The sequence below is a fragment of the Cololabis saira genome, chromosome 11, assembly GCF_033807715.1.
Source record: "Cololabis saira isolate AMF1-May2022 chromosome 11, fColSai1.1, whole genome shotgun sequence".
In the NCBI taxonomy this organism is placed as follows: Eukaryota; Metazoa; Chordata; class Actinopteri; order Beloniformes; family Belonidae; genus Cololabis; species Cololabis saira.
The window spans coordinates 46,043,499-46,065,579 of NC_084597.1; the positions used below are offsets into that span (position 1 = coordinate 46,043,499).

Sequence of the window (22,081 nt, forward strand, 5' to 3'; positions counted from 1 at the left end):
CAGGGGTGGGGACCGCAGGCAGGTGGAAGCAGCAACAGGATGACCAGGGGTGGGGACCGCAGGCCAGCATGCAGCTCCCGAAGCTCCGGCCCAATCAGCAAGTCCCAGGTTGGGGTGCAGGGTCGGGGAAAGGTTGAAAAGGGGCAGGGTCAGGGAGAGGAGTCTTGAGGGACGAACCTTCTCCCCCGCCCAAAAGGGGTCGTTACCCTGCCCCTCTCACTCCCACCCGCAGGTTCCGGTGTCCGGCAAAGGATGCTGCAACATGGACAAAAGAGAGAAAAGGGAGGAGAAGGGGGGGCCAGCACAAGAAACCACAGGAGCGACTCTGACACACTAAAGTTTACACTACCTAGAGATTTACCAACACCAGCTAGAGGTTTACTAAACACTAACTATAGGCTTTACTAAACAGAAATGTTTTAAGTTTAGTTTTAAAGGTGGAGGTGGTGTCAGCCTCCTTAACCCAGGTTGGAAGTTGGTTCCATAGTAGTGGTGCCTGATAGCAGAACGCCCGCCCTCCAAATCTACATTTAGATACTCTAGGAACTACGAGTAAACCTGCACTCTGAGAACGGAGAGCTCTGACAGGAACATAAGGCACTATCAGGTCTTGCAAATAATGCGGAGCTAAGCCGTTTTGGGCTTTATACGCAAGTAATACAATTTTAAATTGGATTCTGAATTTTACACAAACAACAAAAGAGGAATTGTTGGTAAAAATGAAACAAAATAGAAATGGCTATTAAGAAATAAAGACAGAACAGATTAAAACATGTTCAAAACACTAGAAACCACCAGCATCTGCCCCGTTTCCACTGCAGACAGTTTAAATGTAATAGAAAGAGCACACAGCTTAATATGTTTGATATACAGGTTAAATGTAAAGGTACAGGTTAAAGATGGGAACAATACCCGAGAACCAGTGTACACAGACACACCTTTTGCTTTGTTGATTAAGTGTGTGTTTTCATGTCTGCAGGTAGAACAGGGCGGTAAAGCAAACAGGCTGGAGCAGCCTCTGCTTGTCAGGGATGAACTCATCGTTATTAACGATGTGGAGCTGAGTGGATACCGACAGGAGGCCATCGCGCTCATCAAGGGATCCTACAAGTCTCTGGAGCTCACTGTCCGGAGGTACAGATACTTTGAGTCTGTCTGTCTCTCCGTCTGTCTGTCTGTCTGTCTGTCTGTCTGTCTGTCTGTGTGCGTCTTTGTTTAACAACCTGGACCTACATACATACATACACGTATGTAAAGACTCTCAAGAGGTCTTACTGTGATAAAACAAACAGATTCTGTTGGATTTGCCTGAGTTTTCTCCAGAAAGATAAATAAATAAAAGAAAAAACTTAAAAAATACATTTAAGGATATTTTACACACTGCAATCACAAATTGCTTCTCCTGCTTTCTTTGAGTAATTACGAGTTAATGATGACACAGAGGCCAGCGTCCCACGTGTAGCGTTTGTGTAAATGTGGCGTGCACATGAATATTGCTTGTCACTATCAGATAACATGAATGCCATATATGGAATGTTTTTTTTTAATTTTTTTTTTTATTAACATACAGTGCAAACAACAACAGAAGACAACATCAGTTGTGTGTGTGTGTGTGTGTGTGTGTGTGTGTGTGTGTGTGTGTGTGTGTGTGTGTGTGTGTGTGTGTGTGTGTGTGTGTGTGTGTGTGTGTGTGTGTGTGTGTGTGTGTGTGTGTGTGTCATATAGAGTGGTGTAGCACTATACAATATAGAATAATAATATAGTAATATCCTAATATAACATAATTTTTATAAAATATTATAAAATATTATAACATATAACCAAATTATATCACCATACTATTATATATAACGATATAATAATACTATAGTTTAACGTCCCATGAGATTTCACAACTCAATACAATAATAAACTATGAAACAATACATCATGCCAAGAATAATTATTAGAAATAAAATGAGTAATTTATGTATTGCAATGAGGGGTGAGGTCAGACCGGGGCGTCCCCCCCATATATGGAATGTTATTTTCACAAGATTTAGATATTCAAAAAAACGTTTGTGTTGATACCCCTCGTTTAAAGGACAGAAAAAACAAAAACGGTCGCTGAAAGAGTTTAAAATTGACAAGAATAGTAATAAATAAGAATTTGCTGAACACTGACTAATGAAATTCAGACTTTGCCTTTGAACACAATAATTTTAAAAACTCGCTAATGTAACTTTCTTGATTTGGTACCGCTAGAAAAGACTGAAAATAATTTGACCTTGGTGACATGTTAAACTTAAGTTTGGCGCCTTCTTCAGTCTTTTCATCAGTCAGTCTGCCTAGTTAAAGGTTGAAAAGTCTTTATTCTGTTGTTTGGTATCATGATCTACAGTACACCATGCTGAAACTGGACCAGAGAAAGCAGAGGAGAGAGTTGTCTGAGGTCAAAGAGGAAATTATAGAGCAGAGTGCTAAAGGTAAAGGCTGGAAGAGCATCTCCAAGCAGCTGGATGTTGCTGTAACTACAGTTATAAATTTACTTCAGAAGCTCCGGGTCCAGAGGACTGTGGGCAGTCTCTCCACATATGGTCTCTGTCTCACTGTCATTGGTCAGTTTTCAGTAAATTATTATTCTTTTTTTTCAGTTTCCGGGTATTTCAGTGACTGCTTTGAGCTTTTCCGTCTTTAACAAAAGGGTACCAACAGATTTATCGACAAGTTCGTACCTACTGGCAGCTCACAACGCCCCCTGATGAAGCTACTTGGACATGCCAGCAGCTTCTAGAATGAGTTGTTGATTTGATGAGCAGTGGTTGTAGGGCTGGGCGATATGGACCAAAAGTCATATCTCCATATTTTCTAGCTGAACGGCGATACTCGATATATATCCATATTTTTTCTGTGCCATAATTGGGGTTTCCCCCAAAGCATTATAGTATAGCATCTCTGTTAGCATCTCTGTTAGCATCTCTGTTAGCATCTCTGTTAGCTTCATTTTTTTCTGAGGCAAACCCTTAAAAAAACAGTCAGTTTTAATACAAAGCCTCGTGCCAAATGTCACACAGACCTTTATCAACAGAGGTCTGCACAATATCAAAATGTATAAAACAAATGAAATAAAAATAAACTGCCTGCATATATAGAATAAAAATGCTTCTTGAATAAAATAAAACAAATATCCCTTTCCTGCATAACAATTAAATTAAAATACACTGTGCAATTAATACAATGTAGACAGTAACAGGCAGACTTTTCCACTGAGGTTGACAGTTGTGCAAATAACAAAACATTTGTGCAAATCTCAAATAAAACATTCAAGTCAATTTGTCACAAAATAAGCTGTATCAAAATCATATTTTTTTTTTTTTTTTTTTTAATCGATATAAACGATATTGTCTCGTATCATATCGCGTTTGAAAATATATCGATATATATATCAAAATCTCAATATATCGCCCAGCCCTAAGTGGTTGGCCATGTAAGCATTGGAAATACTTTGCAACGATGTTGTTATCTCCAGACTGATTTATTAGAGCTACAATAATGAGGCTCGTCGTCATTTGGGGCTTCCTTCAAAAAGGCCAGTAGTCTGAGCTGCTACGTGTCCTCGGACAGGACGCTGAACCATCCTCCTCTGCTCACTGGGGTATGATTGCACTGCTGTCTATAGAGCGCACACATAACAGAGGCGATGTGCTGTGAGAGTGTTTGTGTAAGAAAATGAGAAAGACATCGTAAAAAGAAAAAACATTGTAAAATCCTTTTGTGGAACCGAGAAAAAGTGAATAAAGCCCAATATAATTAACGTCCATTCATAGCAGGCATGTCTCCTTCTTTTGCATGCTGGGTTTTAGCAAATGTATTTTTAATGCAATTATTATTGACAGGCAGCACAGTCGTGCCGGGTTAGTGCCAACACTTCCCCCCAGGAAGGTTCAGTTGGATCCTGGTTCACCTGGGTCTTTTTGTGAGAGTGAATGTTCTCCCTGCGTCTGCATGGCTGTTTTCAGGTACTCCCGTTTGTCCACTCCTCAAAAGCATGCCAGTTGGGTCTCTGTTGTGTGTGTGTGTGTGTGTGTGTGTGTGTGTGTGTGTGTGTGTGTGTGTGTGTGTGTGTGTGTGTGTGTGTGTGTGTGTGTGTGTGTGTGTGTGTGTGTGTGTGTGTGTGTGTGTGTGTGTGTGTGTGTGTGTGTGTGTGTGTGTGTGTGTGTGTGTGTGTGTGTGTGTGTGTGTGTAGCAGTCAGAGAAAGCTGTTCACAGGATAAAAGTGCCCTGAAAGGTCCTCTGACTAGAAAGGCTTTATATAAGCCCATCCATCCATGAATTGGCGATCTTGCGATTGCGATAATTAACACAAATGTTGCCAAAGTCTGCAGTTTGTGCAGAGGATCGCAATTTTTTCTAATTTACAGCAAAATGTCTGCAAGTTTTGTGCGCTCACAGAGGCTATTAACATACTGCAGAGAGTTTTTTTTAAACAGAACAAAATCAAAGAGAGGGAAAACTTCAAGTCCCAGTTCTCAAAGTGGGACTAGTACTTATGCTACATGCTATACAATTTTCTTTCCTTTCCTTTCTTTTTCATGGATTGCCAAAATACCAGGTCTCGGTATCAGCCTGTACTCAAAATCCAATGACTCGGACCAAAAAATATGATCTGGACATCCCCATTTTGTCTTATGACATAATGAATTATGTTTTCAGCTACAGTTTTGTCTTTGGTGATGAAAACAAGATACTGCGAATAAAACAATGCGGTTGTTGTTATATTTTGCCTGTTTTGTCTTGGGTGGTTGATTTCAGCACCACTTTTTCCTTTACACCACCGTGCAGTTACATCCCCCCAAAAGTCCTAACCCAGTCCTTGCCAGCGTCTTGTGTGTTCAGTTCAGCTTGAGGCAAGATCAAGAAATCGGGTCGTGGGCAGTACTGGAGTTGAGGGGGATGAGGGGGGACGAGGGGGGATGGCATCCTGAAATAAAAACGGTCCAAATCATCCCCCCTGTAAAACTACCATCCTCCCTTTCCATCCCTTATGTCATTTCATCAATGAATGTGGTTTTACTGCTATTTCAACATTTAGAGTCATCACCAGAAAAATAACACCAAAAAAAATAACTTATTTGACAATTTTCACCTGTTTCTTGTTCCACTGGCAGATTGTTCTACATATTTCAAGTGAAAATCTACTTCAAACAGGTGAAAATTGTTGTTTTTTCCAGTGATGAGTCTTGTTTTAAGTGTAATGAGATTTTTTAACTAAAATGAGACATTTTAACTAGAAATAAGACAAATATTCTTGTTAAGATTTTGAGTTTTTGCAGTGATCCATGTTACTTATCCTGTGAAGGACAGAGTCATATTGATAAGTTCAGAAAAGTGTTTTTTATTGTTGTGTTTTGATGTATTTGATGTAAGCCCAGTGGATATTTAAAGCTTACAGAAGGCTGCATTTAACTGCTGCTATGTCATTCCTGCAGTATTTCTGCAGGTGTTTTGGTCACTGCTATTATTTGTAATATATTATATTATTTGTAATCAGCACAAATTATCTGTCCCCATATGATAAAATCCACCATCCCCCCTGATTGTTTTTTTACAACTTGAGTACTGGTCGTGGGGAAACGTGTTTACAACCACAAATAATGATAATAATAATAATAATAATAATAATAATAATAATAATAATAATAATAATAATAATAATAATAATGATAAAATAAGACAAAGAGAGAGGGACAATTTAAAGGACTTCAATCATGTGAAGAGTGAGTGGAAAAGTGGGTGTGTTTTTTGCTCAGCTGTAGGGGGCGCTGTGTGGCAGCGACCCGGGTAGCTGCAGAAAGGGGATGAGACCGAGACCAGAGAGGCCTGATGTCCAGAAGAGTTTCAGAACCACCAGACTGTTCGGTTCTGAAACGAGTCAAAAATCAATAATAAAACAGATAGTGTCTGGCAGTTGTCAGTGTTGTTTGTAGCTGGTGAGAACCTTGAGCAGCTGCATCTTACTGCACTAGGTAACATTTAGCATGTGGTGTCCAGATGGCACGACAGCATCTGTTAGCGTTCGGTCTGATTCATTAACAGGTACGAGGCCAGGTATGGATTCTGGTTTGGGGTGTGACTTTGAGCAAGTTGCTACTGCTACTGAATTGTTGTTGCTACTGGAGCTCAGAGGTGTCAAGTAACAAAGTACAAATACTCCGTTACCTTACTTAAGTAGAAATTTTGGTTATCTATACTTCACTGGAGTAATTATTTTTCAGACAACTTTTTACTTTTACTCCTTACATTTTCACGCAATTATCTGTACTTTTTACTCCTTACATTTTAAAAACAGCCTTGTTACTCTATTTCATTTCGGCCTTTAAAAAAAACTATCCAGTTAAATTGCTCCATCCGGATAGAGTGAATGTGGTTGTGGTTGTTTCAGATGTTCTTGTCCAGTTTTGTTCTTACATCAGATTCCTGGAACTAAACTTGGATGTACATTCCAATAAAGGTTAGGATAAATGATAACATGCCTCTGAAGTTTTTTTTTCTTTTTGCACCATTACAATACTTATAGGCAACTAGTCATCATATCTCCTGCTCTCTGAAACACATGTTAATGCTCAATAGTACACATATATGGTTCTTTAATATATTTGCATTATACTAAGATGCATTCATTTTCAATGGGTTTTGTCCTTAATGGCTTTTTCCCCCCTTACATTACTTTTACTTTTATACTTTAAGTAGTTTTGAAACCAGTACTTTTATACTTTTACTTGAGTAAAAAACTTGAGTTGATACTTCAACTTCTACAGGAGTATTTTTAAACTCTAGTATCTATACTTCTACCTGAGTAATGAATGTGAACACTTTTGACGCTTCTGATGGAGCTTAAATTACAAGATACAAGACTCGACTTTGGAACACACACACACGCACGCACGCATGCACGCACACGCACACACACACACACACACACACACACACACACACACACACACACACACACACACACACACACACACTTACACACACACACACAGGGCACCCTGGGAAAGGCGTGGCAGTAGAGCAGTAGAGTCGTGGTTTCTCTTTTGGATTGATCTACTTCCTGTAAGTATCTGATGTTGAACTGTGACAGGTCATCACACCGGTTTGTGTTTTACTTCTTCTTGCAGTAAGCACGCCGTACTGACACTCTGGTGAATTTAAATCCATTTTCAAGTAAACTCCGTTTGACAAACGGCCATGATTTACTCGGCAGGGCTACGTGCAGCGGCTGTGCATCAGGTGCATGACTCGGCATGCACACGCATGCTGAGTCACAGTCACCATGGTGTGAGTTTTGCCAATCAGAAATAGTCTTCATTAGATACAGTATGTCTGTCAGAAAGAAGAAGAAAATAAATTATGCCGAAGTGTCTGGATGTGCTTTCAGGAAATGAATGAGATTAATTGGTTGTTTTTGGGGGGATGCTTTGCAGCGATGCTGGTAAAGGCTGATGGCATTAAACCTTTGAAATTATATCGTCGATACTTTAAATATATCTTTAAAAATAACACATTATTTCTTTCAAAGTTATCATGAAAGCAGAGAAGGCTGTTGAATAAATCAACTAAGCGAGAGCATTTTAGTTAATCATAAATGTCAATGTTGAAATTGTTTCATCACAATAATAGTTTTTTTTCTGCCAGTTTCATATAGTGAATAGTTGTAGAGACGATATAGAAATCTGCCCAAATCTCCATTGCTCTTGGCCTTTTTTAAAAGACTGCAGAACATTACAATTCCTGTAAAAAATCTAAACCTGTAAAAAAAATGTCATCTCATCCTGTTACTTCAAAGCAATACGATATAAGTGCAGGGGGGTGCACAGATGTACATATTTGTCCTAGCCAGGAGCATAAAAGATGACATTGGCTACAAACACACCTCTCAGACACTGCCCCACGTGCCACACCTCTATCTATTCATCTTGTCGTCTTTCTTCTGCGACGAGCTTCCTGTCTGATTGGTTCATTCATTGGATTCCTGATGAGGTGAAAACAAATGAGCAAAGAGACTATGAGAGGCATGCACACACTCAGAAAGAGAGGGAATGACATGTATGCCTCGGTGTACTCGCAACAAGTTTATACCCGGGCTGTTTGGAGGAGCTGCTGGACACAGAAGTAAGTCATTTTGTATCTATTGTAAACAGTTTGAAAAAAAAAAGGTTTGAATTAGCTGTAAATTTGAGGTAAAATAAAGTTGACTGTTGGAAACAAATCATGACAAATATTGTCATGTGAAGAAAAATATGTCGCCTGTTACACATCTAACTTTTGTATAAAGTAATCTTTAAGGAAAAACATTTTTCATAGCCGTTGTAATTTTTTGAGCCATTTTATTTTGACAACTATTTCACCTTCATTTTGTTCAAGATCTAACTAATCAATAAGCCACAAGGACTCTCGGATCTGCCTTACTTTTCCCAACTACTTCCTTGCATTTCCTTAAGGGATCCCAAGGTGTTAGTAGCTGCTCTGAATATCTGTTATGTTGCTCCCTGGACGTTCACACCCTCAGATGTGATCGTCTTGACCCTCTTTCTTTCTGAGCATTTATCTAGATCAAAAACATTTATTGCTTCTGTGTATCCTGGTGAGTTTGATCAGTGAGTCCACGTCTTTCTCGATCTTCTTGAAATCATCCATGTAGAGAAGGGGGCTGATGATTGTTTCACTTTGAAGAGTCCTCCGGATGTCAGTGTGAGCAGTATTGAGTCATAGGTTTTATACAATCCAGCTGGTGCAGATTGGTTTGTGTTTTCTGTTTTGGAACTCTTATATCAATCGGTAGCTGGTGCTTAGCTCCTGTGGTGTTACTTCCAGGTCCATTATGGGCTTCACTCATTTGTAAAGCCACGTCCCTGCTTACTCTGGCTGCTGATGCCTGACCAGAGTTTTTGTGCTGTCCAGAGGCAGGTTATTGCCCTAAAGTTGCATGGGATTGCACCGTCGGGGTAGCTTTCGTGATGACAGCAATATGGCTGATGGTATTCCCACACCGTGCTGAATCTCCGGGGTACCGGCATGACCGCCAAGGGAAAAAATAAAATAAAAATTAGGTTCACCCAAAGATCTAACAGACATTTCTCTGTATCTAATAGGCCCAGCATTCACTCCTACCAACAGACCTACTAGTCAATCAGAAATACTAGCTTCATGTTAATGAGGATTGTGATAAACAAATATAATAGGGAAAAATGGTAGATTATACTTGCTTAAGATATGTTTAGATATTTATGTGGATATTTATGTAGTATATATTATCTGTTGGGAGGGATAGTTAAAATTATGTAATATATAGTATTTATTTAATGGGTATGTAGCACATATATATTTATAGGGATATTTATGTAGTTTATATAGTGTATATTTATATAAATGTATATAATAGTTGTATTTTCTAGATATTGATATAATATTTATGTAATATTTATATTGTCTATATACTTATATGGATAAATATGTAATAAGGCATGTTTACGTAGTATTTATATAGATTATATTTATATGAATATTGTGTAGATATAATAATAGCAATAATGTAAATCCATAGAGTTATAAAGGGGTAGGAACTAGGAAAAAGTGTACACTTCTTCCTACTCCTTTTTTTCGAACATATGTGAATATGAAGATGTAAATGTTTATCTTTTTATTATTATTTTTACTTTCATTTTATATACATGTTTGAAATCAAAGGTGTTTTCCCATTCTAGCAATGCACACTATAAATCACAGGATGGATCAAACATTTATGAAGCCAGGGAAAGACATCAAAGATGGCAGAATAAATAGTGATGGGTTTGGATAAAAGAGCTGGGTGGTGGTGGAAAACTCTGAGCTGGTGCTAGAAGCTCTGGCAACCAGGTGTATATTTGCATGTTGTTTCACTGGGTTCAGCTTGAGCCTGTTCCAGGTACCTTCAGGCAAAAAGCAGGGCTACACCCTGGACAGATCACTCAGTCCCTCAGTCTACTAAAAGATTGAGCTAAAACACGCACAATCCCAACACACTTATTTATTCTACCTTAGTTATTTACGGTTCCATTTAATAAACATTAACTGTTTGAAGTAAAATATCTGTTAACATTAAATTATATAGCTAAAGTAACTGGCTTTTATGTCTTACTTTGACACTTAATTTATCTCCAATTTCATTCAGTTCCATAAAATGATAATTTGATGTCAAATTACATTATTGATACAAAGTCAATTGGTTTATTTTATACTCTAATTCTTGTTCAGTCGCAGCATATTACAAACTTGTTTAGTGACATCAACTGATCTAATCTAAATCTCTCCATCCTCCTGCCAAAGGTCACTTGAAATAAAGTTACATTGTGCTTAAAGGAGCTTGAGGCTCCTTTTAAGAAATGAGACTCTCTAGCGCCACCCTTCACCACGACGGCCGTTGGGGGTACTGCAGCCAACAGTGAAGCCGGTACGGGAGAACGGGGAGAACGCGCATGCAGCATCATGTGACGTCACATCCGCAGCCCAGTGCGGGAAATTCGGGACCGAATTGCAGCACATTTTGCAGCACACAGCCTGTTCAAGGGAAAGGAGAGATACACTAGAGGAAACATTCTTTTGGGTTTGGAACGCTTCATCTGACATTATTACTAGAAAACTTAAAATGTATACGGATTTTTTTCATAAATCCTGCCACAATCCGGCCTCAAGCTCCTTTAATTAATTGCATATACTTTAATACAGTGATTCCCAACCTGTGGGCCGCGGCCCCCTGGTGGGCGGCGAAGGTATTGCAAGTGGGCCCCCAAATCATTTCCAAAAAAGTAGGATTTTTGTGGGGGTGGGGATATAATTATATAAAAAAATACAGAATAATGTTTTAAATGTTAAAACTCAGTTATGTTTAAAATGATATTAAAAATGTTTAAATATTATTTATTTTCATTATTTTGTTTTGTTTTTCCTTCAAGTATTAGACATGTGACAAGCAAATGAGCGATAGGAACTTTTGTTGTTATCAGTCGGACCACGTTGCAGCGGGACTGTATTGCACTTGACTTATTTACGTTTGATGCTGATACCTGAAACTGGAGTATAAATATTGATAGCTGGCTAGCAACAGGGAGAATTAAAAAGAGACAAGAGACTGACGGTGAATTGACAGGGGATCTCCCCGCCGTCAAACAAAAAAGAAGAGTTTGGAGAAAGTACAGTGCTGAGTACTTAGCGCTGGGATTTGTTTGATCTTCTTGGTCATCTTTACATCATCTTTATATTGGGTTTGTGTTTATTTGTAACCCTATCGATTTAATGGGTTTTCTTCTGATATTTGGATTTTGTTTGGATCTGATATTGGATGTCAAATTGTTATGAGAATGCATTTTTCCATTGTTGAAGGATACCGTTATTTATTAATCATTTGTTAATTAGTCTGTTACAGACAGCCCCTTGCTTGTCATTTCTGACATCTGTGTGTGTGTGTGTGTGTGTGTGTGTGTGTGTGTGTGTGTGTGTGTGTGTGTGTGTGTGTGTGTGTGTGTGTGTGTGTGTGTGTGTGTGTGTGTGTGTGTGTGTGTGTGTTCGTGTGTGTGTGTGTGTGTGTTCGTGTGTGTGTGTGTGTGTGTGTGTGTGTGTGTGTGTGTGTGTGGACAGCTCCTTGAAAACTGTAATACTGAAGGTGTTGCAACATGTTACAGGTGCTGTGTTAGTGACTGTGGAGCTTCCAACATGTTTCTCCTGTATTCAGTTCAGTCCTTTATGTTCAATTTTCAATAAAAAAGTGCTCTGAGAGCGCATTATATGGCCTTTGTATTTATGGGGTCGGAGGTAGGCCGCGAAAATTTTTGAGACATAAAAGTGGGCCCTGAGTTGGAAAAGGTTGGGAACCACTGCTTTAATATATTTACCTTCCAAGCTTGAGTCCTCTACCAGAGATTTGGAAGCTTGAGGGTTCCCCTCGGTTCCTCAGGACAGGATTCTTCTGGACAGCAATCTCCAGTTTTACCAGAATTTACTGGAGCCATTCAATAGCATCAGAATGATGCCGAAACCTGCAAACTTAACAAAAAGCACACATGCACATATATTAATTACATGTGCACAAACTGTGATGGTAAGCAGAAATTCAATAGTTGAGAGCAGTACTGGCAAGCATGAAAAGGAAACTGCTAGCCAACAAAACGAGTTTCGTGAGCTTGCAGTCATAACAAGTTCTGTGAGCTTGCAAAAAAGACTTTTCTGAGGAAGACCAAATGGGAGTGAGTTGCTGTAGTTGAGTCTAGAAGTGACGAGACCTGTGATCCAGTATGGCAGCGGTGTGAGGGAAAGACGTAAGTGGTTGATGAGGTTTAGGCACTATGTGGGAAGTGAAGGAGAGTGTGCTGACAGGAATGGCACCCAGACTCTTAAACTCGGGGGAGGGGCAAATACTAGAATCATCAAAGGGTATAATTAAACTGTGGGGTTTGTGTAAGGTGAACATTGTACGTATGTTTTATGGTAAGGAAAATGGACGTGAACCAGGATCTTATTTCGGCTAGGCAGGCTCCCTCTTCCCGGAGGAAGGGTGGACTCAGGTTTGGTGGAGATCAAGTGCTGGGGATAAGCTGCATAGAAAATAAAATGAATGAGATCCTTATGAAAAATGAAACCAAATGGAAATAAAAAAGATGATTAGCAAGGGTCCCAGCACAGAACCCTGGGGTACACCGGTGGTAACTGGGAGCACGTGTGAAGTGAAGAATTTAAATTGGATGAACTGTGTGCAGCCAGATAGGTTTTAAGTAATTTAAGTAATCTTTGATAGGGAAATGGTCGGACGGCTGGATATTTGAAATCATCATCAATACACTTTTACAGGCTCTTCATAAACAGTTTGTCATCTCTAATCAGAACTCATAAAACTGTATTATGTAAAGGGCTTACAGGGCTTTCATGCTATTATTTTCCACTTCAGTAACCATATCTTTCTATTCAGACTTTCAGCTGTTCAGGCCACTCTTGTAAGACTTCAAATTCTCCAGCAAATCCAAATGAAGTGAAGAAAAAAATCTGATAAGTTGTACAAAAAAAAACGAAACTGAACTATTATGTCCGTCCCCCCGAAAATTGAAATAAAAATATCTAACCTTTGTGTGACGCTTGGGTCTGTGGGATCACTTTTTGAATTTTTATGAAAAGACAAATGAGAAGATTAATCATTGACCTTGGTTAATTTCTGTGAAGAGCACATGTCCACTGACCACACATTGTCTCCTCCCCCCTTCTTTACATTAATATTACATAAAGCAGGAGTGGGTAACCTGGTCTCCATGGCCACTCCTGCAGGTTTTAAAGGTTTCCCTGCTTCGGCACATCATGATACAAATGACTGCGTCATTAACGGACTGGTGCAGATCATGACAAGCTAACGAAAACCATTAATTAGAATCAGCTATGTTGCCGCAAGGAGACGTCTAAATGCAGGGCACGGGGTCCTGAGGACCAGGGTTCCCCGCTCCTGGATTACAGGACCTTGCTCTTCACTGGACCCAGGCCTAATAAACGTGTGGAAATTGTAGGTCTCATGCACCTTCACTCTAGTGTGTGTGTGTATATGTGTATGTGTATGCGTGTGCGTGCGCATGCGCATGCGTATGCGTGTGTGTGTGTGTGTGTGTGTGTGTGTGTGTGTGTGTGTGTGTGTGTGTGTGTGTGTGTGTGTGTGTGTGTGTGTGTGTGTGTGTGTGTGTGTGATAGAGTGACTGAGTGGGAGTTTTGTGCTTCTGCCATTCACACAAGGTTGCAGCATTGTTGCAAAATTCAAACACTGATACCGCCTGCTCACATTCCTGCACAGTTTACCCTCTGTCTTACCGGAACCAATCTTTTATTTTCTCATGCATCCAACCCAGCTGTCAAAGGGCTTGCCAATAATGGATGTGTCTGTAGCAACTGAGCCAGTTCAGTTCAGTTCAACTTTATTGAAGGTAAATTTATTGCAATAAGGTGGTTTAGCGAGTCCAGCTACAAGAAACCATCAGTACATACATACAACATACAACATGAACATAAACCATAATCACAACATAAAAGGCTGAAACCATATCTATTTATTTAGGAGGGTTATAGCAGTACGTATAAAACTATGTTTAAAACGTTTGGTTTTGCATTTTGAGCCAATGACATCACACAACGCACGAGCAGCAGCTGAAGGCGTGCACACACAGCACTGTAGTTCAACCTCCCTTACACATCTCCTGCTCTTCAAATCTCTGTCTGCCTGTCTGAAAGTCAGGTAAGATAAGATAATCCTTTATTTTCTCCCTCAGTGGGGAATTTTTGTTGGCAGCAGTACACATAACACACACATGCAGGGGAGGGGTAAAAAGTAAAAAATAAAAAATATATATAATTACAAAATATGAACAGAAAAGTGTTCCTCCAGCAGCTGGGGCCAGTGGTTTGTATGATGTCATCAGCATAATTGTTGCTAAGCTACAGACACAACGCCCCATTCTGCTCTCGGTAGCCTCGGGAGATTTCAACTGTTCTTCACCACACTTCCACCGTGTTGGTAATTTTGCCAACTGAAACTTAAATTCACCAACGTGAAACCGGTGCTCATTTCAAGCTGAGGTTCGTGACAAACGGCCTCTGGTATTTGTGGCTGCAATGCATTCCTCTGACCAGCTCAGCCGGTTTCGCTTCAACAAGTTTTTATTTTAGCACCTCTTTGTGTGTGTGTGTGTGTGTGTGTGTGTGTGTGTGTGTGTGCGTGTGCGTGTGCGCGTGCGCGTGCGCGTGCGCGTGCGCGTGCGCGGGTGCGGGTGCGGGTGCGTGTGCGGGTGCGTGTGCGTGTGCGTGTGTGTGTGTGTGTGTGGGTAATGTCTTCAGTCAGTCAGTGTTGTCCGCCTGGGTGTGTGTGGTTGTGCAATTTCTATTGTGTTTGATAATGATCTTTCTCATCCAAAGGATTACAGAAAGATTACAGATCTAAATGGGCCGTCTGCCCCGAGGCAGCCCACCAGACGCTGTAATAGACTCTATATAAAAAAAAATGTAATTGAATTGGATTTAATTAAAAACCTCTTGATGGTAACCGTTCATTTTCCCATTTAAGTATTTGGTCCGGGGGCCATGGTCCTCGCTAATAAAGACATCTTTGGATATTAGCTACTTTTTCAGGAAAGAGGGCAGAGAGAGAACTGCAGGGAAGGCTGCAAGGAGGACTTTCAACCTCCATGACTGATGCCCCAACTTAATCAGTTGAGCTACTCAACACCCCAAAGCTGAGAAAACACCCACATTTTCTATTTTGAGTGATCAACAAGATCAGACAATCTTTAGGACTTGCTTCAGATGTGAGTTCTCATGAGTCGTAGCGTATGGCCCCCATTTCTGCCAGGACAAACTTAGAACTGATTCCACCCACCACCTTTCCCTTGTGTGTTGCCTCCGAGCCCAGAGATGCTGATGCCACCTCTTGGTTAATATGACACTGCGCTTCTTCCACTGGGAAGTCTTAACTGCTGTTTGTGACAGTACCTCCATACTGTAGTGCTTGACAAAGCTTTTTCAGGGTAATCCATGACTTGGAAGGCTATGTTGCTGAATGACACCTCTAGTTAGGCAATCACTTTAAAACAGTGGTCCTCGCTAATAAAGACATATTTGGATATTAGCAACTTTTTCAGGAAAGAGGGCAGAGAGAGAACTGCAGTGAAGGCTGCAAGGAGGACTTTCAACCTCCATGACTGATGCCCCAACTTAGGCCCTGTTTACACGGAGCAAAAACGGTGGCGTTTTCATGCGTTTTGGCCTTTCGTTTACAGGAAAACGGAGCTCAAAGTCTCCAAAAACGATCATTTCTGAAAACTCCGGCCAAAGTGGAGATTTTCAAAAACTCAGTTTTCACATTTGCTTGTAAACGGAGGGAAACGGAGATTTAGGCTTCAGAACGTCACATTATGCAACAGAAACGTCACCAGCATCATTTGTGTGACCTGTGTTTACAATTAGTTTGGCCACCGTCATATTTTCTTGTATTTTACCTGTTTGATATTCTAAAGTCACACTTAAAAGTAACTCCACTTCTCTGTCACTCCAAACGAAAGAACGAAAGTAACTGCAGTCACCAACGCAGAGCCGACGGCGTAGGGTACGCGGCGACGCGCACCGTACGTAGGCTACGCCGTCGATTTAATGCAGAACCATTTTATTCAGGCTTCACACGTGTCATTTGTTGACGTTTTTTTCCAGGATTCTGATTGGCTAGCATGACTTTATGCTTCTCGTTACACTGCCCCCCTGTAGGTTTGGCTGCTCATAGCACCTTAACAGCGTATTTATCCAGGTTCGTGTAAACAAGGATATTTTTCAAAACGTAGAGGGGGAAATATCCGTTTTTGTAAATACCCGGCTATGTGGAAACGTGGCCTTAATCAGTTGAGCTACTCAACACCCCAAAACTGAGAAAACACCCACATTTTCTATTTTGAGTGATCAGCAAGATCAGACAATCTTTAGGACTTGCTTCAGATGTGAGGTCTCATGGGTCGTAGCGTATGGCCCCCATTTCTGCCAGGACAAACTTAGAACTGATTCTACCGGCCACCTTTCCCTTGTGTGTTGCCTCCGAGCCCAGAGATGCTGATGCCACCTCTTGGTTAATATGACACTCCGCTTCTTCCACTGGGAAGTCTTAAATGCTGTTTGTGACAGTACCTCCATACTGTAGTGCTTGACAAAGCTTTTTCAGGGTAATCCATGACTTGGATGGTTATGTTGCTGAATGACACCTCTAGTTAGGCAATCACTTTAAAACAGTTATATATATATATAATTTATTTTAATGTTTATATTTTATATATATATATATATATATATATATATATATATATATATATATATATATTAAAATAAAAATAAATTTTATATATACATATATAAAAATATATATATATATATATATATATTATTTTTGTATATATGTTTTTATATATATATATATATATATATATATATATAAAAAATATTAAAATAAAAATAAATTTTTGAAAAAAAATGTGTTGTATATGATATATGTATGTACAGTATGTTAATGCATACTGTATTGTACAGTAAAAAGGAAAAAAAAGAAATGTGTTGCACACATGAAGCCAGCCCACTCACATCACTGAAAAGATGTGGGGATTAAAGGTGTCATGTTTGTAGAGCAAATGTTCAGATTTTGGCTCCTGTTTGTTTTGTTGTTGTTTCAATCTCTGTGAGCTGGTCAGGTTGAAAATCTATTTTTACAGAGATGGACAGTTTTTTCACACATATGTTCAATATATGAAATAAATTGCAGTCGCATTTGAATGCAAAAGATGTGTGTGTCTGTTGGAGTTGGGGGGGGGGGGGGCCTCGAAAATTCTGTTACGTACAAAAGGGGGGCCTGGCAAAAAAAGTTTGGGAACCACTGCTTTAAAATATGTAATTGTGTCTTAAACCGCAAATCAGATAAAATTGAAACTGCAATCTTCATATCAGCCTGGAAAACGTGTTGAAGTATTTATTCTTGACAAAGTCCTTAAGCACCTGCAAGGCTTTTATTTGCAGACTTTTCATCTGCTTCTAACAAACTGCAGCCTCATGTTTTAATTACAAGACCTTGCTTGCATTTTAATTTTTTGCTGCAAGAAACCAAACACACATTTTGTGAAGTTTTCTGATGATACTGCCGTCAGGTCTCTGCTTCAGCGTGATGAGTTTAGTCATGGCTCCGCCCTCTCTTCTTCTGTCACCTGGTGTGAACTTTCTGGACCGGAGTATCTCTAAAACCAAAAAGCCTCACAGTAGACTTCACATATAACAAGACTAAATGTGTATCTAGCTTCATACACAACGAAGATGTCGAAATTGTTGAAAACTATAAATACTTGGCAACTGTGTTTGATGCACGGGCAGGAGCAGCCTGAATGGCGTTGTTAAGCTGTGCTCACAGATCATTGGTGGTCGGCAGAGACGTGGCATTGCTCTGGGACAGGCGGGTCATCAGAAAAGCTGGGTGGATAATACGTTTGATTCAGAAGCACATTTTATCTCCTAGTTTTACCCTTGTGCCTTCAGTTCGACGTTATCAGATGCCTGAACTAAAATTAATATTACAAGGCATTCCTCCCGTCTGTGATCACACTACTTAACTGTGATTTTAATTAGTAATTCTATTTATTTTATTCTTTTATTGGTGTCTACCAATCTATTTCAAGTGAAAGTCTACTTGAAACAGGTGAAAATTGTTGTTTTTTCCAGTGATGAGTCTTGTTTTAAGTGTAATGAGATTTTTTTACTAAAATGAGACATTTTAACTAGAAATAAGACAAATATTCTTAAGATTTTGAGTTTTTTGCAGTGATCCATTTTACTTATCCTGTGAAGGACAGAGTCATATTGATAAGTTCAGAAAACTGTTTTTATTTTTGTGTTTTGATGTAAGCCCAGTGGATATTTAAAGCTTACAGAAGGCTGCATTTAACTGCTGCTGTCATTCCTGCTGTTATGTCTCTGTAGGCGTTGGGCTCAAGTGCACGACACAGGATGGCAGAGATTGGGTTTAATGCCCGGGAGGGCCTTTATTGCTGTTTGGGGGGGAAAAGGGTTGAGGCCTGGCAGGCTGGGGTGACAGCAGGGTGAAGGAGTGGAGTAGGTGGGTAAGGGGTCAAGCCAGACTGCAGCACAACGGTGAGGGCAAAAACTGTGGAGCAAACAAAAAGGAGGCAGTTATCAAAAAATCACAAAAGGTAGCTTCAGGAGTGTCAACATATAAACGAGCAGCTATGTATGCGACAAACACAGACGAGATACTTGCCAGGCCATTCTTAGGGAAGATCTGACGATGAATGACTGGAAAACCGGGGTTTAAATGGGCAGAGGGATCTGATGAGGAGAGTGGCTGCAGCTGTGCTGGACCTGGCTGGAAGCTCCTTCCCCAATCACCCACAACTCACATCACCTGCGGTGAAGAGCACGCTGTGCACGAGCTGTGGGGGTGGGGCAGGCTGGTTGTTGTGGAGGGTGAAGGTGGAATGAGTGGAGGTGACACCGTAACACCTGCAGTATTTCTGCAGGTGTTTTGGTCAGCGCTATTATTTGTAATATATTATATTATTTGTAATCAGCACAAATTATCTGTCCCCATATGATAAAATCCACCATCCCCCCTGATTTTTTTTTTACAACTCGAGTACTGCTAACTGCTAATACCTGGGAGCCGTGTTTGATGCAGATATTATGACTGAGTGGACCAGGTGAGGTCGTCTGTGGTTGGACCCCCAGGGACTTGATGCAGGCCTCCACCTTTGTGCTTTACTCACTGAAGTTCCTCCAGGTTCTTCCTCTTTAGAAGTAGAAATAGTTTCTCTAAAGAGGATAATAATCCCATCATAATGTTTTTTCTTTTATATATATATATATATATATATATATATCTGTATGATTTATTGTTTTATCACATGGTTACTGTGGATTCTCTGCTCTTTGGATGGAAACTAAAGTTTTCAGATTATTGTTCAGGAGTACCAATGAAGCCTCGTTGAGCAGTCACCTGACAACCTTTTTAGCCAGTCTGCATCTGTAAAAGCGTGCTGTTGGGTGAATCCCTCACCCGCACGTACGAACAGAGAGCCGTTGTTCTTACGACAAAACAAGAGAGTGAGTGGTCTCCCTCCTTGTTGTGAACTCTGACAACGCCATGGCCTCCGCTGCAGCATGTGCTGTTTGGACTGCAGCTCATTAGATGTGCTGTGTGAATCACTGTGATGAATAGTAATTGATAAATGTGTAATTTGTTAAAACAATGTAATCAGAACAGAGAGCAGACTTGCAGATTGGCCGGATGTTGCTAAGTGAGGGATTGCAGGCCTGGGCAATTCCAGTCTCACCCCAAAAATTGAAGAGTTGAAGAAACAGTTTAACAATTAACATGGCTTTCAGGAAGTCAAGGAGACACTTGCAGGAAATGTTACAGTGAAATGGGTAAAAACAAGGCAGATTTGCTGTGGAGGTATTTGAGAATAAAGACTCAAACATGAGTGTGGATATTTTACATTAAAGCAACACAAAGGAGTTCATGTTAAAATGTTCCTCCTTCACTTCTCCCATTTAGGTGTCACCACATTTGTTTCCTTCTTACCCTGACTTCTACATCCTTTCTTTTCTTTTCCCCCTTTTCTCCTGCTGGTAGCTCCATGTTCAGCAGTCTTCCTCCAATGCATTAACTTGGCTACCCCTGATTTTTCTGTGTCCAAACACAAAGTGCAGAGAACGTCCACAACAGTGTTTCCAGAGACGGAGAGTTTAATCCAGCTGCTGCAGCACCTGCTGCTGTTGGTGGGAGGGGCTGATCGTCTGACGTGACTGCTAATGTCATCATCCCAAAGTTAATCATGATAATTACAGAACTGTCTCAGAAAATTAGAATATTGTGATAAAGTTCTTTATTTCCTGTAATGCATTTAAAAAAAAAAAAATGTCATACATTCTGGATTCATTACAAATCAACTGAAATATTGCAAGCCTTTTATTATTTTAATATTGCTGATTATGGCTTACATTTTAAGAGTAAGATTGCCAGAATATTCAAATTTTTTGAGATAGGATATTTGAGTTTTCTTAAGCTGTAAGCCATGATCAGCAATATTAAAATAATAAAAGGCTCGCAATATTTTAGTGATTTGTAATGAATCCAGAATGTATGACATTTTTGTTTTTGTTATAGCATTACAGAATTTTCTAATTTCTAATTTTCTGAGACAGTCCTCTATAGTTATTGCAATACTTTAGACCACTCAGGCTAAATACTGCAGGTATAAGTCAAGATGGTGAAAAAATTATTTGTGATCTTATAAGATGTGATAATAATATATAATATAATTTGTAATAATAATAATACGCTAATGTTTGTATTTATATGTTTATTTGCCAATATTTGTAGTTTTTGTTCATGTTCTTATTTATCTTTAATTGATTTGTACCTTTTATGTATATTTTGTACATTTATTCAAACAGTCAGCTTTATTAATCATTTATTAACCCGATTCAGGGAAATGTATCTGGAAACGATGCAGATGATTCATAACTGAATAACAATACAATAATACTGTGTGTTAGGAGCATAAATCTAAAACTATTGATTTGGAAAAAATATAAAATCAAATGATTTCCGTACCAGCACGGCCTCCTGTAGAGGGGGCTGAGCGAGTTACTGTTGGTTCAGACAATCCTTGTCCACCCTAGGAAGCACTGATATTAACGTGCAGCGTACCAAAACAAGGTGGAAATGTAAAATGAATTTACTCTGAGACAATAATTCATCTTAATTCTGACACTAGTAATCTAGCATGTCCAGGATTATACATGCAGCCCTTGTACTTGTGAAGAATTTGTTCTGGGTAAGTCATTTCAGACGTCAATCGGGACAAACAATCCTGCTAACCGAGACATACCAGCATCATGAAGCTCTAATTGTTCTAAATTATTGCGATACATATCTTGATTAACTCTGGGATGATGACAGTCAGCAGTTTACCATGTCAGAAAATCAGCAACTCCCACAAACAGCCTGGGGTGTTGTGTTAGACTATAGGCTATAAATCACTGGTACAACGGTGTTTTATACTGGCAGTGCTGTCTTATTAAGTTGTACACGACATCAAAATTTGTAAAAGTGGTCACAGGGCGTTACCTTAGTTAAAGGTATAGCTACATATTTTCGACTTTTCTTAGAATTGCTTTTTATATTATTTAATTTTATTTAATTTTGTCATTCCTTAAACAGCAAGGTCCCACTCAGATTGCAGATCTCTTTTTTTTTAGGTAATCCTGGTCAAGAAGTATTCAAATTAAGCCTGCATCATCAGTGGTCACTGTATGACCTTTTGTCTATCCATGCAACAGGGTAATAGCCTTGCACATGCACAGTCCTGAACAACTGAGTCACACCTTGTGCATCACACAGTTCTCCCTACAGTATAAATACAGGTCGGGACTAGGGTTGCCACCTTTCAGAAATACAAATAAGGGACACCCTGATTTCAGCAGCGCAGGAGCCAAAAAAAAG

At 39.7% G+C, this 22,081-nt stretch overlaps 1 protein-coding gene across 1 annotated transcript in view; it reads left to right on the forward strand.

Moving 5' to 3' along the window:
- shroom3 (shroom family member 3) overlaps positions 1-22,081 on the forward strand; it is a 97,703-nt gene that overhangs the window by 10,855 nt on the left and 64,767 nt on the right. The window contains exon 2 of the mRNA XM_061733212.1: positions 980-1,134. Within this exon, the coding sequence (XP_061589196.1) occupies positions 980-1,134 (155 nt within the window). The remainder of the gene's footprint in view (positions 1-979; positions 1,135-22,081) is intronic.